This window comes from Meleagris gallopavo, chromosome 5 (genome assembly GCF_905368555.1).
Source record: "Meleagris gallopavo chromosome 5, MGAL_WU_HG_1.1, whole genome shotgun sequence".
Classification (NCBI taxonomy): domain Eukaryota; kingdom Metazoa; phylum Chordata; class Aves; order Galliformes; family Phasianidae; genus Meleagris; species Meleagris gallopavo.
The window spans coordinates 50,405,823-50,421,188 of NC_139408.1; the positions used below are offsets into that span (position 1 = coordinate 50,405,823).

General features: G+C 38.3%; 1 protein-coding gene across 1 annotated transcript in view; it reads left to right on the forward strand.

Moving 5' to 3' along the window:
- The window catches only part of TDRD9 (tudor domain containing 9), a 58,792-nt gene extending 50,853 nt beyond the window's left edge, over positions 1-7,939 (forward strand). The window contains exons 32-36 of the mRNA XM_003206746.4: positions 6-102; positions 767-905; positions 2,465-2,574; positions 5,847-5,913; positions 7,189-7,939. Coding sequence (XP_003206794.3) covers positions 6-102; positions 767-905; positions 2,465-2,574; positions 5,847-5,913; positions 7,189-7,284 — 509 coding nt within the window. The 3' untranslated portion in view covers positions 7,285-7,939. The remainder of the gene's footprint in view (positions 1-5; positions 103-766; positions 906-2,464; positions 2,575-5,846; positions 5,914-7,188) is intronic.
- Positions 7,940-15,366: the final 7,427 nt, after the last annotated feature.

Here is a 15,366-nt window from a genome sequence, read left to right on the forward strand (position 1 = left end):
TACAGGATCTACCATGTTTTTAGAGGAAACATCTTTGATGCCTCCAATTCCTGGCCTACTTGCTCTCCTTAGTATGCTGTTTGCTCCTGCCATAGAACTTAGGTATTCACGTGGTTTTTAAAGTCTCTTTTATTTACTTTAAGACCTTCACAAATTTGTATCAGTCTTCTTTGCTTTCTTTCCAAGAGTTAGTATGCTATCTTCATTTGTTTTTATACAGCTCTTGTATCATCTTTTATTAGCTTTAGTGTAGTATTTGCTAAGATAATTTATTTTGTTCAATTACATACTGGCACTGCAGGCTTTTTTCTTACATTGAAATAATACATTTGTTGACAGTCATGCTGTAAGTCTAGGGTAGGTTTTCAACTCTGTGTGAAGAGAAGAACGTGCATGAGTTTTGTAAAATCTGAGTTCTAGCAGCTGGATTAATTTTAAGTTCTCATATCTGTAAGCTGTCATTTCAACACAGCTTTCCTTGATTTAAGTTCCTCTTTGCACACGTATGATTTTTCTCCCAAATTTTGTTTATATAACTTGAAGTCCAGCTTCGTTTCATTGCCATACTAAAAAACAAAACAAAAAAACAAAACAAAACAAAAAAACAAACCCACTTTGACAAAGTATGAACGTGTAACAATTGCTTTCACTTCTTAAGACTACTGTATCTTGCTTGACACAGCTTAGTCAAATTCATGTAAGTCTGCATTCATATGAGTTTAGTTTCCTAATCTGTAGGGTGAGACTGTTTTCTTTGTTTGTACAGGGTTGATAAAGCTTGCAAGTATTTTACTGGTGCACTGTGTGGTTTGGGTTGGAGTCAGACTTGTAGGGCTCCACTGCTTCCAGAAAATGACATGGAACTGACATTTGATGTGCATTTTGATGTAGATGACATATTGGAGGTAAAAATTCGTACCTTACTATTGTAAATTATTACATAGGTGGAATTTAGAGCATCGCAACTTGTTAAATGTTTTACTAGCATCCTAGCAGCCTTTGAAACAATTGAAACTTTATTATTTTTTATTTAAAATGTGCACTACCTGTTTAGAACCTTGGGCTTCTATCAGACAGAGTTACTGCCCATACATTTTGATGAGTAAAATCAAATATTTTAGTATGATACTCTGTAAACTTCTCAAAACAAAAGCACTGATCTTTCACTAATAAGTTGTCAGCGCTTGATTATGTTTTTTGTTTTTTGTTGTTTTTTTTTGTTGTTGTTGTTGTTGTTTTTTTTTTTTAGCATTCCTGTTTGGTTGTAATTTTTCAGATCAGTGTAGTATTTTTGCTTTGCAGTCTTCAGTTTAATTTTACAGTTCTTAGAGATCAACTGTATCAAGCTCCTTCTTCCAGAACAAATCAGTCAAACAATAAAAACCCTTGGTGGACAAGTTAAATACAGTTTACTCTGCTGTCCAAGACCACATGTGTGCAAATGTCCTTCTGACAGATCTGTCTACAAATTGCAGAAGTGTTCTGGTGAGGAGTACAAGGCTGCTTATAGTTTGACTGATCTGCTCTGGGAATCTGATTCTAGATAGTGAAAGACCTCACATGCCTCAAGCAGTACTGTGTGCAGAGTAGTTACAGTAGGCTACCAGTGCATTCTAGAGGCTTTTTAAGGAGGTAATGAGTCACGTTGGCGTGCAGATACAGTGAACTTTTATATTTTGAAAGCGTTTATCTGTGTAATATCTATATGAATTACACCTTAGCCATAATTGTAGCACCAGGCTCTTGTGTGTGTAAAAATTATGGACAGATAGAGAAAATCCTTAAGATGTTTTAGAAAGAATTCTGTGTTGGTACCCTGTATCTTCTGAAGTGTATCTGATTAATCTTGAAGATTAATTTCAAGTGTCTGGAGCATTAACCTCTTCTACCAGCAGTGGTGCATCTGGAGGAAGAATCACAGAATGGCCAGGGTTGGAAGGGACCTCAAGGATCATGAATCTCCAACCCTCTTGCCACATGCAGGGCCACCAACCTCCCCATTTAATACTACACCAGGCTGCCCAGGGCCCCATCCAACCTGGCCTTGAACACCTCCAGGGATGGCCGGGGCATCCACAGCCTCTCTGGGCAGCCTGTTCCAGCACCTCACCACTCTCTCTGTAAAGAACTTCCCCCTGACATCCAACCCAAATCTTCCCTCCCTCAACTTAAAACCATTTCCCTTTCATGATATGTTTCAAAGCTTCAGATGCTTTTGCATATATTAATATTTCAATTGCAATTCAATTTTATGAGTGCCACAGCCACCTTTCATACATGTTGATGTAGTGCAGCACAGAACTAGGACTGGTCTAGGTGCTTGGTTGGCAACTCTGACACCCATGGGGGGGTTGGAACTAGATAATCTTTGAGGTCCCTTTTAAACCCGAGCCGGTCTGTAGTTCTAGATTTGTATTTTTTTTTAATATTTTACTTTTATATTCTGTCACTGTTATTTTTACAGATCAACATCCTAAGGGCAGCCATTAATAAGCTGCTCTGTGAATGTGCAGTGTGCTCTGGAAAAGAGAAGATGCCACAGCTGCAGGAAAGTGTTCGTCAGTTACTTCTACGGTAATCATTTGGTAGAAATAAGAGCATGCGTTTTGCTGTCTCGGCAAAAAGTAAATGTTTGCTTGAAGCATAACTTGAAAGCATAGCTCAGAGTAGGCTTTGGGGAAATGATAATATAGGATGTTTTCATTTAGTAATATTTAATTTGCTTGTTTTAAAAAGCAGTGTGCTCAGCAACTTTAGACTGCTTGTGGATGCACTGGTTCTTCAAGGAGCTTAAAACCTGTTCTACAAAATACCAGTTCTGTGGCATCTTTACTTTTCTGTACTCAGACCTGTGGCATGAAAGCACAGAAAGACTTAGAATTTTCTGCCTCTAAATTAATTTTGAGTTTTGTGTTGCTTTTCCTCTCTAAACAGGTATCAACAGGAGGGGTGCTGACCAGCTTAGTTGCTGGAAGTCCCGAGTTACTGAACTTAAGACCACCTGTCTTTCTCAGCAGACCTCCTAGCTTCTGTAACTGGAATATTGGCTCTGAATTGAGTGTCATGAGTCAGTGCAGCCGGTCTTGAGAATTCTTTCAGCTTGTGGCATGCGGCAAGTGTTCAGGCTAGCCTGGTCAATTAGGTGTCCCTGTAGCAGCTCCTTCTGAATGTTATCACAGAATGGCCTGGGTTGGAAGAGATTTCAAGGATCATGAATCTCCAACCTCTCTGCCACATGCAAGGCTGCCAACTTCCCCATTTAATGACCAGGCTGCCCAGGGCCCCATCCAATCTGGCCTTTGAACACCTCCAGGGACGGATGGGGCATCCACAACCTCTCTGGGCAGCCTGTTCCAGCACCTCACCACTCTTTCTGTAAAGAACTTCCCCCTGACATCCAACCTAAATCTCCCCTCCCTCAACTTAGAACCATTTTCCCTTGTCCTGCTGTTATCTACCCTTTTAAAGAGTTTGACCCCCTTCCTGTCTGTAGGCTCACTTTAGGTACTGAAAGGCTGCAATGAGGTCATCCCACAGCCTTCTTTTCTCCAGGCTGAACAAGCCCAGCTCCCTCAGCCTGTCTTCATAGGGGAGGTGCTCCAGTCCCCTGATCATCTTTGTGGCTCTCCTCTGGACCCTCTCCAACAGCTCCCTGTCTTTCTTGTACTGGGGGCTCCAGACCTGGATACAGTACTCCAGAAGGGGCCTCATAAGAGCAGAGTAGAGAGGGAAATCACCTTCCTGTCCCTGCTGGCCACCCCTCTTCTGATGGAGCCCAGAGTACCATTTCTTTCTGAGCTGCAAGAGCACACTGCTTGCTCATGTTAAGTTTTTCATCCATGTGTTACTATGCTGTCTAGTATTGCTCTCATCTGTAGTAAATGGGACATTTTTCTACAATAAGCTTTTCTAAAGTAACAGCCAAAATGAGGCAATTTCTCATGTTGTTGTGGATCAGAAGCATTTAGGGTTAACTGCAAATATCTTAGGTTATGAAAATGATTATCAGAGAAGCTGTTCATGCTGAATTTTCAGGTGTTTCTTGGTTTTGAATACAACTGTTCAGTTTTTCTTCCATTTGTGACAAGACTAAGTACAATGTACTTGAATTTTCAGTACTTGAAAGAAAGTTAAATATATATCATTGTATAATAAATGTGCAAATGTGAGGGCAGTCAGCCTTACCTTTTGAGGCAGTGGAAATGAAATGCAATTAAAAAGCCATAGAAAATGCCCAGAAGATGTGGGGATACCTAACAAATGTCAGCTGACCAGCAGGTGTTGGATCAGGCAAGGTGTTAAGGTAATTATTTTGCCATGCATGCTGCAGTCTTGATGTGTCAGCTGCTCTTGTTGCACAGAGACATGGCAGCTTCAAGCCAGCTGTTAGTGATTGACTTGTACATCTGTAAAGGGGCGGCACAGCTTCATAAAGATTGTACCTTAGATGCATTTAGAAGCAATGGTGCAAATTGCCAGCAACGTGTTGGCATTTCACATTGGCAAAATTCCTGGTAAAGTACCAGCTGTTGAGTGCACTGCTGATGCAATATTTCATTTCTTGTTTGTGTCCAAGTGCCTTAGGCCAGATGGTGTCTGTGCTGCCTTTGGACACTCATCTAGTACCACGTTTAGTCTTCACATCTAAGTGAAGCTTGCTCACGTGATTATGTGGTAATAACTGTAGGGAAGTAGAGGGGCAGAAGGAAACAGAAACACAAAACCTCTCTGAAGATGCCTGTTTGTTTGTTTGTGGCAGTAGGAGGAGGTTATGCTTGGATAAAAACTCTCAAGATGTTAAGTTCAGGGCATTAAAATGTTACTGCTATTTTTTTACCGCCTGAAATCCTTGTGCTGCTACTAATGCTGTCCCATGATCCTACTATTAATTTTTCTACTTTTCTTACCTGTCTGCAAGTTTTTAACCACTCTTTCTTCGCTGAGCCAAGGTTATGTAGCCATCCTGTGACCTTAGGGGACAGGCAGCTGAAGTAGGGGTGGGGAAGCCTAGGATTCTGCAGGATGGGGAGGTGTCAAACTATCAGGAAAACAAATAATTGTTGATTTTATTCTGGATTATTTTTTTTCAAACTTTCTAATGCAACACATCTTTCTGTCTTTTAGAAGGAAGAAACAATCTGGTTGTTATGTCTCTTTCATATGTTAAAAATCTGTCTTAATTATGAATACTTTTTAATCTCACATTAATGCCTTGGGGGGAAAAAAACTTTTATTAGTAAGAGTAAATATGTAAAAATTACAGCTTCAGTAATCTTTCATTATCTTTTCCTTTTTTTTGAAAGCTAATTATGTATACAACGTGTCACCACTATTTAAGACTAAAATGTGTGTTTGAAAAACACATCTAGACAGAATTAATTAAAGTCTGCTACTGTTGTAGTTTGCACGGCTTGAGGAAATAACTGGAGCAGGCAGACGATCTATAGTAATTGAGTTGTCATGCAAAACAGAATGCCCTAAAAATAGCTTTATTATATGTTCTAGTGAATAAGCATGCGTATAATTTATAGATTAAATGATAGTTGCAAACTGTAGTTCTATGTCAATTTAAGAAATAATTACTTCCTTCAAAAAAAAAAAAAAAAATAGAAAAAGCAACCAACAGAGCAAACAACTGCAGTTACTGTCCCTGTGAGTTTATCTTTTGACTTCCAACTAAAGGGGCAAAGTCCGGGTAAGTGAATTAATTTGACTACATGCATATTAACATCTAAAACTAAGATTCAGCATGGACATCTTACAGTTGTACCTGCTATAAACATTTCTTTATATTTAATTAGTCAAATGAAAATGTATTTCTCATGGTTATTTTTATGTAATTTCAGTTTGATCTGCAAACCGAGATCTGGAGTTGTTCCTAAGTGGTATGAGAAGCCATATGCATGGAATCAAGTGAGTGGAGAAATATAACTTAAAAAAATAATAATAATAAAAAATACGAAAAGGAACACGGTACCCCAGCATGTTCAGTTGAGTGATCAAAAGTAGAATTTTCTTTGGAAAGATGTCTCTTGATGCTGAGGGGAAAAAAAAAAAATGCATTCAACTTAAAGATATAGAAAGCTCTGCAGAATCAAATTTCAGGCATCCACAACTGTTGTGTTTGTATCACCTTCTGCTGATACCATAGTTTTGTAAAATCAGTTTTAAAAAAATTGCTTTATGTATATGAAGATTCAGACGTTTCAGACAGAGCACTTCATTTTTATATCTCAGTTGAGATTGTAGAGGCAGATTTACCTTTGAATGTTTGAATTTTGTATTCTTCCTATTGAGTAGCATTACATTTTTTTTCTTCATTTTTCTTGTTTAAGGCTTACTGGATAAAGTCCTTTTTAGTTTTGGATTACAAATGATTTTTCCTCTTATGCTGACAGAAATGTGGCTTGTTTTGGAATTGGTGTGATGGGATCAGAAGGTAGTTTCCTCAAAATCTGGGAGGGTTCCAACTGGAAAGTATAGCTTCCTACTCTATTAGGAATCTTACTTACCTTTCTAGAAAGGCATCTGCAGGCCACTAGATTCCCAATGTGGATGCCATAATAAACAACTGCATTTTCTTACCTAGAAGGAAGTGATGAATTGCTGAGTGCAGGAGTAAGATTTCCATATGCACCCTCCCAATTCCTCTCACAACCCAGCGCTTATAAATGAGAGATTTAGGTTTCTTTGGGGCCCAACAACAGTGGGTGCTTGTCCACTGTTGTCAAGCTTCTAGTAGGCATCCAGTGAGGTGTTGGAGTCTGTCTTGATACTGTATCTTGGGCCAAACTATTTTTGTTTTTATATCTCAAGCTCGTTTTTCCTTCTTGTATTGCCAAGATAATCTACTCTCAGCCCTGTTAGCATTTAGCTTTTTATAACTAGTTAATGTATAAACCTTATATCAGAATTTTCCCCATTGCATCTCAAGTGTGAGGGGTCTCAGGACATTGTCATTACATAAAATACTACCTGTAAAGCCTTGGAATTGGTTATGGAATGGTATTCTCATTTATTTCATAGTAATAGCTCTTATGCTGAAATGTGTAGCATGTTGAAATGCCTGTATGATTTGAAACAGTCAAAACTTTTCAGAAGTGTAACAAGAATATCTTTTATTTAACTGTATTTCATAGGAGAGCACTTATAAGACTGAATTCTAACTTACATATTTCTTTTGATCAGGTGGATTCACATTGTATTATTGACCAATCTGAAAAGAAGCATAAAAGAGGAGATAGTCTTTATCAGCTGCATCAGCTTGTTATGTTGAATGTTTAAGTATTGCTGAAGTCTTTCAGAGGAAGAAACAATACAGCCAGTTTAAAAATGTTCTGTCTTCTGTCTATAACTGTTAGAATTTTGTTTCACAAGATTGTTCTTTAAGATTAGTGGATCAAAACATAGTTTGGCATATTTGTATTTTAAAAGCAGAGGTATAGTGACCTCAAGCAGATATGTTTATTTCATAGAGCACGATGCATTTTTCTGTTCAATAATAATTCTGAGCTGGTTTATCACAATGCATGTGAAAGACGAAATAAGTTAGCTTTAATTGTTCATTTTGTCTGAAAGCTCATGAGCCGTGGGTTATGATTCAGTCTTGCAACTGAAAGTTGCATTTCCTTATTCATTTTGTCATTACTTTTTATTTTTTATTTTTAAACCTAAAAGCTTGGGATCAAAGGAAGCTGAATATTTAGGTTGTATTCCAATCAAAAGTATAACTTTATATGTCAGGCGCAATCTTTCATCAATTTTTCTTACACCAAAACATAATGCATGGTTCCTTTTCCTTTGTGGCAGAAGAATGCCTTTGAATTACTGATTATTATTTTTCTGATTCGTGAGATCTTTAGCTCTAAAAATGAGGTCAGTGGTTTCAGAATAAAATGTAGAAGCGAAATACAATGGGTTTATCTGTTCTGTTGTGCGGTCGTGCTTAATAAAAACTAAATTTAGTTACTAATGCTGTGTGATTGCATTCATGAAATACATTAATACAAAAGCAGTGTTGGAGAGAATATTCATCCTTTCAGTCTTAACTCAGCGATTTGAAGATCGTTTAAATCCAGCTGTCGTCTGAAGAACAGACATCATCAGTGGTCACTGTTCTAAATAAAAGGCAAGCAGATTTGGGGAATGTGAGGTGGTGAATCATAGGATCATAGAATGATAGAATCATAGAATGGCCTGGGTTGAAAAGGACCTCAAAGATCTTCTAGTTTCAACCCCCAGTGCTTAAAAGAAGTAATTATTTTAAGCTGCACACGGAGTCGAGAAGGGCAGCTGTATATTGAACAATTTCAGTAGCTGCTTATGAGCATTACTTCCTCATCCATTGTGAATTATAAAACATCACACTTTGTATTGTGATGGGTTTAATATGAAGAAATTTAAGTGCCTTAGATGGTATTTCTTAACAGTGTTGTATCCAAAATCAGTGTGTTGCAACTGAGCACCCCTGGGGGCAAATGAAATTGAGCAATGTCCAATCTTTGCTCTGCCTGGTTAATGGTAGGAAGCTCTGTAGGAAAATGCGACGTTGCAATACCAACATGGATGGTATAAGTAGTGTGATTTCTTAGGATTCTTCATAAGCAACACTGAATTTAAGAGTTGACTAGAGGAACAGCCTGTATCAGTTATATTCTGACTTTGTTTTTAATTGATCGTCTGTCGTCTTGTCGTGGTGAGTTTGTGTGCACGTGCTGCCATCTGCTGGCCTTACTCGTGTGCTTATTGTTGCCCTTCGAACTTCCACTTGTGTGATGTAATGCCTACAGCAAAGAGGTAATGGCTCGTGTCCTTAAAAAAAAAAAAAAAAAAAAAAAAAAAAAGTTGAGAGGTTTCTGCTCTTGTCCTTATGAGTAATGGAGTAGCTAACTCCCCTTCTGCCCTGTCCAATAACCCATAATCTGCCTGAGTAACTTGATTGAAGTGAACTGGTTTTGTTTGGTTGGCTTTTTTTGCTTTTTTTTTTCTTTCTTTTAACTCTTAATACTTGTTCTGTAACTATAGCAGCTGTTATTCCAAGTACACAAGAATTGCTGAAAGGCCAGAGAAACAATCTCTGATTCCTAGGTTGGTTCATCATAGTACTGTAAGCATTTGCTTTATGGCTATTTCAAGATAGGAATGCTTTTACAAAGTGAAGGAGAAAATTATATAATTATTAAAAATAAGCAACAAATCTGGACATTCACATGGCCCCCAGTGAATTACCTTCCCTTTTGTCAACTGTTCACACAGCTATGGAGATGATTTTCTCAGGGAAAAGAATTGTGGAGAGACAGCACAGGTATTGGTATTTATAACTGAGGGTCAAACTTCTGAGATTTGTGGATAATTTATATTTATCTTGAGGGGAAAGAAACACAGTCATGCACAACCAGTAGTGGGACTTTTCAGACCTTTTCAGTTGTTGTAATTTTATTGGAGAAGAAATAGCGGTCACTCAAATGAAGATAAACTTAGAACTGTAGCTCTGATCCTTGAGACTGCTGGAATGTTTGCCCTGTAAACAAGGCAGTCTGTTCTTTGGGCTGCATTGTCCTGTGTATCTTTAAAGCAGAAGCAACTCACTGTGCTGAGGGCTGTGTACATTTGCCACGCTCATTAACACAGATTCAAATGAAACTTCACTCTACATACAGATGTCAGAAAAAAAGCCATGCAAATTGGGATTCATGTTAGAATTAGTTTGAGCCAAGATACAAGCATTAACATAGGCTTGATGAGTTATACTGATTTTGGAAATAATTAACAGCACTATTTCAAGATATAGTAGGTACAATGTTTGTGGGCTTTTTTTTTTTTTCCCGTCTTAGTGTGTAGAAAGGATCAGAACTCAAAACAGCATTGCCTTCGAAGTGTAGTTTTATTTGGAGTTGTCTTTCTGTAAGGAAGGAGGGCAGTGTGCTTCAAACATTGGTAGCTGTTTTCTCGTACCCTCCAAAAAGAACAGTGACTGCTTTCTCCTCCAAAGCACTTTGTCATGCAGAGCTTATGAAACTTGTGTCTCCCTGCCCCAAGTGCTGCACAAATCATTATGATGGGTTTCTTTTTCTCTACTGTGTTTGCTCTTTCCACAAAAGATTTTTAAGTCTTACATCACTTCCCCCCCCCCCTCAAAGACAGAATAAAAGACCCAGGGGGCTTTCTCCTTGAACACCTGTGTTTAAAAAAGGAAAGATGCACCTGTCAGCAATGTTTAAGCATTAAGACAGACAGGCACACACACACAGCTGTAGAGAGTTGCTTTGCTTTCTCTAGTTAAAACCATAGATCTCTGTGTGAGTTTAACTTTGCCAATGATTGCTGTCCAGACCAAATTTTCCTGCCCACTCACCAGTTAAGATGGATATTGAAGAGACCTGCTTTAAATCTATTTCACCTTTTCTTTAGGAAGTAGGAATTTGTTGGATTATATTTATGCAATAGAAGTTAAGAAGGTTGAGGATACACTAGGAAAAAAAAATCGATTGCTTCCGATAGTTTTAATAATGACTAAGAATTAATACTAATTAATGCTTAATAACTAGAATAGTTACTGAAGCTAATATATTTATACAGTAGCTGATAGTGACACTCGTGCAATTCAATGGCAATGCTACAGGATGGAGAAGTGTACAGAGAAAAGCCTGGTACTTGTGAGCTTCTATAGAACACAGCAGTGCTCCTGTAAGTAACAGATTTTTACTCTCTTGTGGACGCTTTCAACAAAAAGTATACAAACGATCACCAAATGATTTTAGAAATGAATGTTCTGTTGTACTGTGCTGTAAATGTTCGTATCAGACAAACTGGAACAGAAGGGACTTCTTGAACAATTATCGATGCATGTATTCAAGATAGCAAGTTCTACTCAAAACTGTGTGCTTCTGGAGCTGAGCACACTGATGATGATGTGATGATTATTTTAGTATTAAAATACAAGCTTTTGTCTTTATTGCTGCCCCATTTCAAACTATGGCTTTTCAGTTTGTTTGAACTGAGATGTTTTTGTTTTTTTCTGCTTTGTCAATATTGACTATTATGATTGCTTGAAAACTATAAATACAGGTGTTCAGACTCTAGCTTTTTTTTTCTTAATTTATCTCATGCCTTAAGTATTGATGTGCAGTCAAATTTAGCTGGCTATCTTTGGTAAGTTTTTTCAGTTTTGAATCATTTCAACTTCTAGTTCTAATAAAATCTGCAGGAGCTCTGGTCTGAAGGAAATAAAAAGCTGCTGCAAACTGTTCTGAAACATACAGAGGCTGACTTGGAGTTAAAATACTTACTGTACGTTGGAGAAAAAAGTAAAAGGACTATAGACCACGGTTATGCTATTTTTTTCATTCTTTAATTACTCTAGCTGTAAGAAGATTAACTACAAGTCATAGAGTATGCACCACTGCTTAAGTCATGTAACAGGACAGGGGAAGATTGGCTAAAACTGTGAAATATCCTGAGGTGCTGGAAACACTCCTCAGTTCTTACTGGCTTTTATTTAGTGCTGAGAGCGATGTGGGAATGTGTTGCGTACTTTGTTTTTGTGGGTTTATGGAGTTGGAATCAAAAGGAACCTTGAGGCTAAAGGAGGCATTTATAGAAGAACTATTATTGACATCAGTTTGTTCTTCAGTAGTTACAAAGAAGGTTAGAAGCTAAGGGAAGAATGTGGAGAGTCTGTTATAAAGGAGCTGCAGTGTGGCCTTCTGTCTTTCCGTGTCAGGAAAAGAGGTGTGAATTCCCTTGATTCAATGGGGAATCGACACCTGTGCAAGGTAGGACATTGCACAGGAATCTGGGTCTTGTGGTCCAGCGCCCCAGGTTATCAGGTGGAAGGACGTGGGTGGCCACTGGCAAGCAGTCTGGTTCATTATGTAGTTCTGAATTGTCAGCGGCTGGTGGTTAAACGCCAATTCATGGCTTAAACAAACAAATAAACCCCTACAACCTCCAACTCAGGAGTGCAGTAAACACCATAACAGTTGCAACTAAACATTACGTTGCTTTTAAGAGCTCCAGCCACCTTAGAACCCTGCTAGTTGTTAAAGAACAAACTGCCAGCAAAGCAGTCTGTCGGTTACAGCACGCTCCACATCTTCAGTGGGCTGATCACATGCACGTGCCTTATGAACTCACTCTGGCACTTGTTCACGCTTACTGGTTGTATGCCTGAACGATTTTTTAATATTACTCTGTTTTTCTAAAGCCTTGAAAAAAAAAGAAAAGTCAGTAGTTTATCCTGCTGGCAGCCTTTGGGGTTCTGTTATCATGAGGCCTCTTGATTCATGCCACATGGTACTCGTGTATCTTGTTTGCTTTATTCTAGTTGTGTTTTAGTCCTTGAGTCAAACCACGTATGTTACATTGACTGCATCTATATACAGCCTTGCCAGCACGTGCAGCCTGCTGCTAGATGATGCCATTGAGTTCTAGGATATGTTGCAAACTCAAGCCTCGAAACTTCTTACTGAGTCATTTGAGTACTGCTTTAGACTGTCCATGGCTGGTTGTTATGCTTTGTATCATTGGTGGTCATTGCAGCCATACAGTACCCCGTATTCCATCGTGTGACCATTTCTTTCTTGTTGAGGAATGAGGATCATCAGATTGACGTGTACGCTTCAGGCTTGTAAATGTCCTCGAATTGATGTGATTACAAGGCTCATGGCTGAGGAGGGATGAGAGTACCAATGAAAGGGAAAAAGGAATATTTATAGTATAGCGAGTCAACCATTCTCAAACAAGATATCCATAAGGTCCAAGCCCTGCTATGTACTTAACTCATGGAAAAGAATAATCTTGTCTGCGGTCCGAAAAAGAATAGTAGAATCATAGAATGGTTTGGGCTGGAAGGGACCTTTAAGATCATCTAATTCCAACCCCCTGCTATAGGTAGGGACACCTCCCTCTAGACCAGATTGCTCAAAGCCCCAGGTGTGGAGATTAAGACTTTCCAGAGCAATCCAGTGATTGCTGAATAATCAAAAGAGATCACCACATTTCTCCTTAAGAGCTAGTAGCTGTAGAGATGATTGCAATAATGTTTAGTGCTTTGGTTGCTCAGCTGGTCCAAGAACCAGTATCTTTCTTCCCAGACTTCAGCCAGCTACCATTTTGCCACTAATGTTAGGTAAATGTGAGCAGCTAGTGTTGTATTGTTGTTTATATGTAGTAGGGGTACAAAAACATAGTTATTTTGGAGGATATGTATTTCGCTTTCATATGTCTGAACTAAAGGCTGAATCCTTGATCTGAGGAATGCCTTTTTTTTTTTTTTCTCATTTGAATATCCAGAGTATAATCTTGTATTAAATGCTGTTTCATATATAGTGAATGGTACAAAACATACTTGAATGCTTCTTTCATTGATGAAAGCTGTGTGATCTTTGTATTACTACTATGTTTGAATATCCTGTGGTTACAGATCAGGAGTCTCATGGCCAAGTGCAACAGTTTACGTCAGGCTGATACGGTGCTACTCCACTGAGGAATGCAGTCCAGTTAAACTGTAAAAAAGGAGAATGAGGGTTTGTTTGTTTTTTCCTTTATGAGACTGCAGTATAAAGAACTGATTTACAAGATATAGGTTCCAGTTTCAGCTTGTCACAGTCAATCTCATTTCTAAAAACCAGAATAAGGTGTTGAGCCCCAGTGTTACCCGCTGCAGGTACGGTAGTTTCAAATAAGGTGTGTGAGTTCTAGGGCAGTTGAAAAGATTCTCTAACAAAAATAGCCTTTTTGGCTGAGTCACATTTTATTCATCTGACGTAACAGATCATCAAGTTCAAAAAAAAAAAAAATCATTAAACTCTCAGTTGAAAGAAAACTTTGTTTTAGTTTCATATCCAAAAATAATCTTTTTTTTTTTTTTTTCTACATTGCATGTATTATCCTATGAATGGAGTGGTTGTTGGGTGAAGGACTGCCCACCCAGTCCAAGTGCTGAGAGCTTAACTCCAAAGTATTTACCCAGCTATGTTCCCCAGTTTCTTCAGCTTAGAATGGTGATAACACTGACGTATCTCGCAGGGCATTGTAACATGTGCTTGTATAGATGTTTTAGCAGTGAGTAGTAACATGTGAGAATATTCAAGTGTTTTTACTGTAAGGCAATACAGTAAAGATGATTTGAGCAGTAGGTATTTTGCATTATCTTCCTTAGTGAACTGTAACGAATATTTTTTGTAGAGTTTGAAATGGGGTTCATGGGTAAAAACCCGTACAGTTTGTGCAGTGAATCACTGTACTTATCAGAAAGAAGTAACTGAAATATGTGAGGAGTTTTCACTTAAAATTATTTTTTAGAAAGGAAAACTGTCCTGAAAGCCTGCTAAGTACTACCTTGTAGCACCGTTCTTTGCAGTCTGTTCACAGTTTGAAGGTTTTTGGTGTGTGTGTGTTTTTGTTGTATTTTTCCTCGGCTCCCACTTAGACTCACTTGGCAGACTTCCTAATCCTGTTTGATTCCCAATGTTCAGAACAACTGTGACAATGCTAACTAGCAGGACATTGCGTCACTGCGCTCATTTTTTTTATTATTTTTTTTTATTTTTTTTTATTTCTTTCTTTTCCCAACCTCAGAGCTAAAGGTCATGTTGACAGATTGCAGGGCTGGTACATGACTGCTGGAGCAAACTGGCTGCGATGGCAGGAACTCCTTCCAGCTAGTGAGTGTCACTGTACTCCTGATATATTGGATGCTATTAGCTATATAATATTAAATACCACTTTGCTTTTCTGATTCCAAAACTCCCTGCTTCACACTCCTCACAGCTTTGGATCTTATGTCTGGTAAGTCATTCAAGGCCACTGTTCCTCTCTGCTTACAAGAATATTATTTGAAATGTAGTCTTGTCAATTAAGTTTCCAGGGAGACTTTTTGATCCTTCCAGATTTACACTCTTAAGACCATCTGGAAGCTTTTGTTGAGCTATTGGAAGTGTTAGAATAAACCCATCTTGAAATGGACGGCTTAAGGTTGTATTGCCTCCCCTGTGAGATAATGTTCTGTTACTTGTGACATCATTTCAGGGAAATACATCTGTTGCAACTCTTTGTGCTTCATAACTGTTTTTCTATTGTCAACATCTTTTATTTAAGTTGAGGTGTTATTCCTGTGTATTCTTTAGATTGTTTCTATGGAGCTGGTACCCATCCTCATTTATGCAACGAGTCCTTCTTATGCTAGTTTTCAATATACTTTAGATCCATGAATATGATTCTTAACGGTGCAGTACAAAATAAAAAGTGATTATCAGGTGCATGCAGCTAACAGTATACAGTTGTAGTTTTATATATGTATAATGCGTAGATTCAGGCATGGTGAGAAGGAAGATGAGGGCTCGTTGTTCTGTGCAAAGGGCTGAC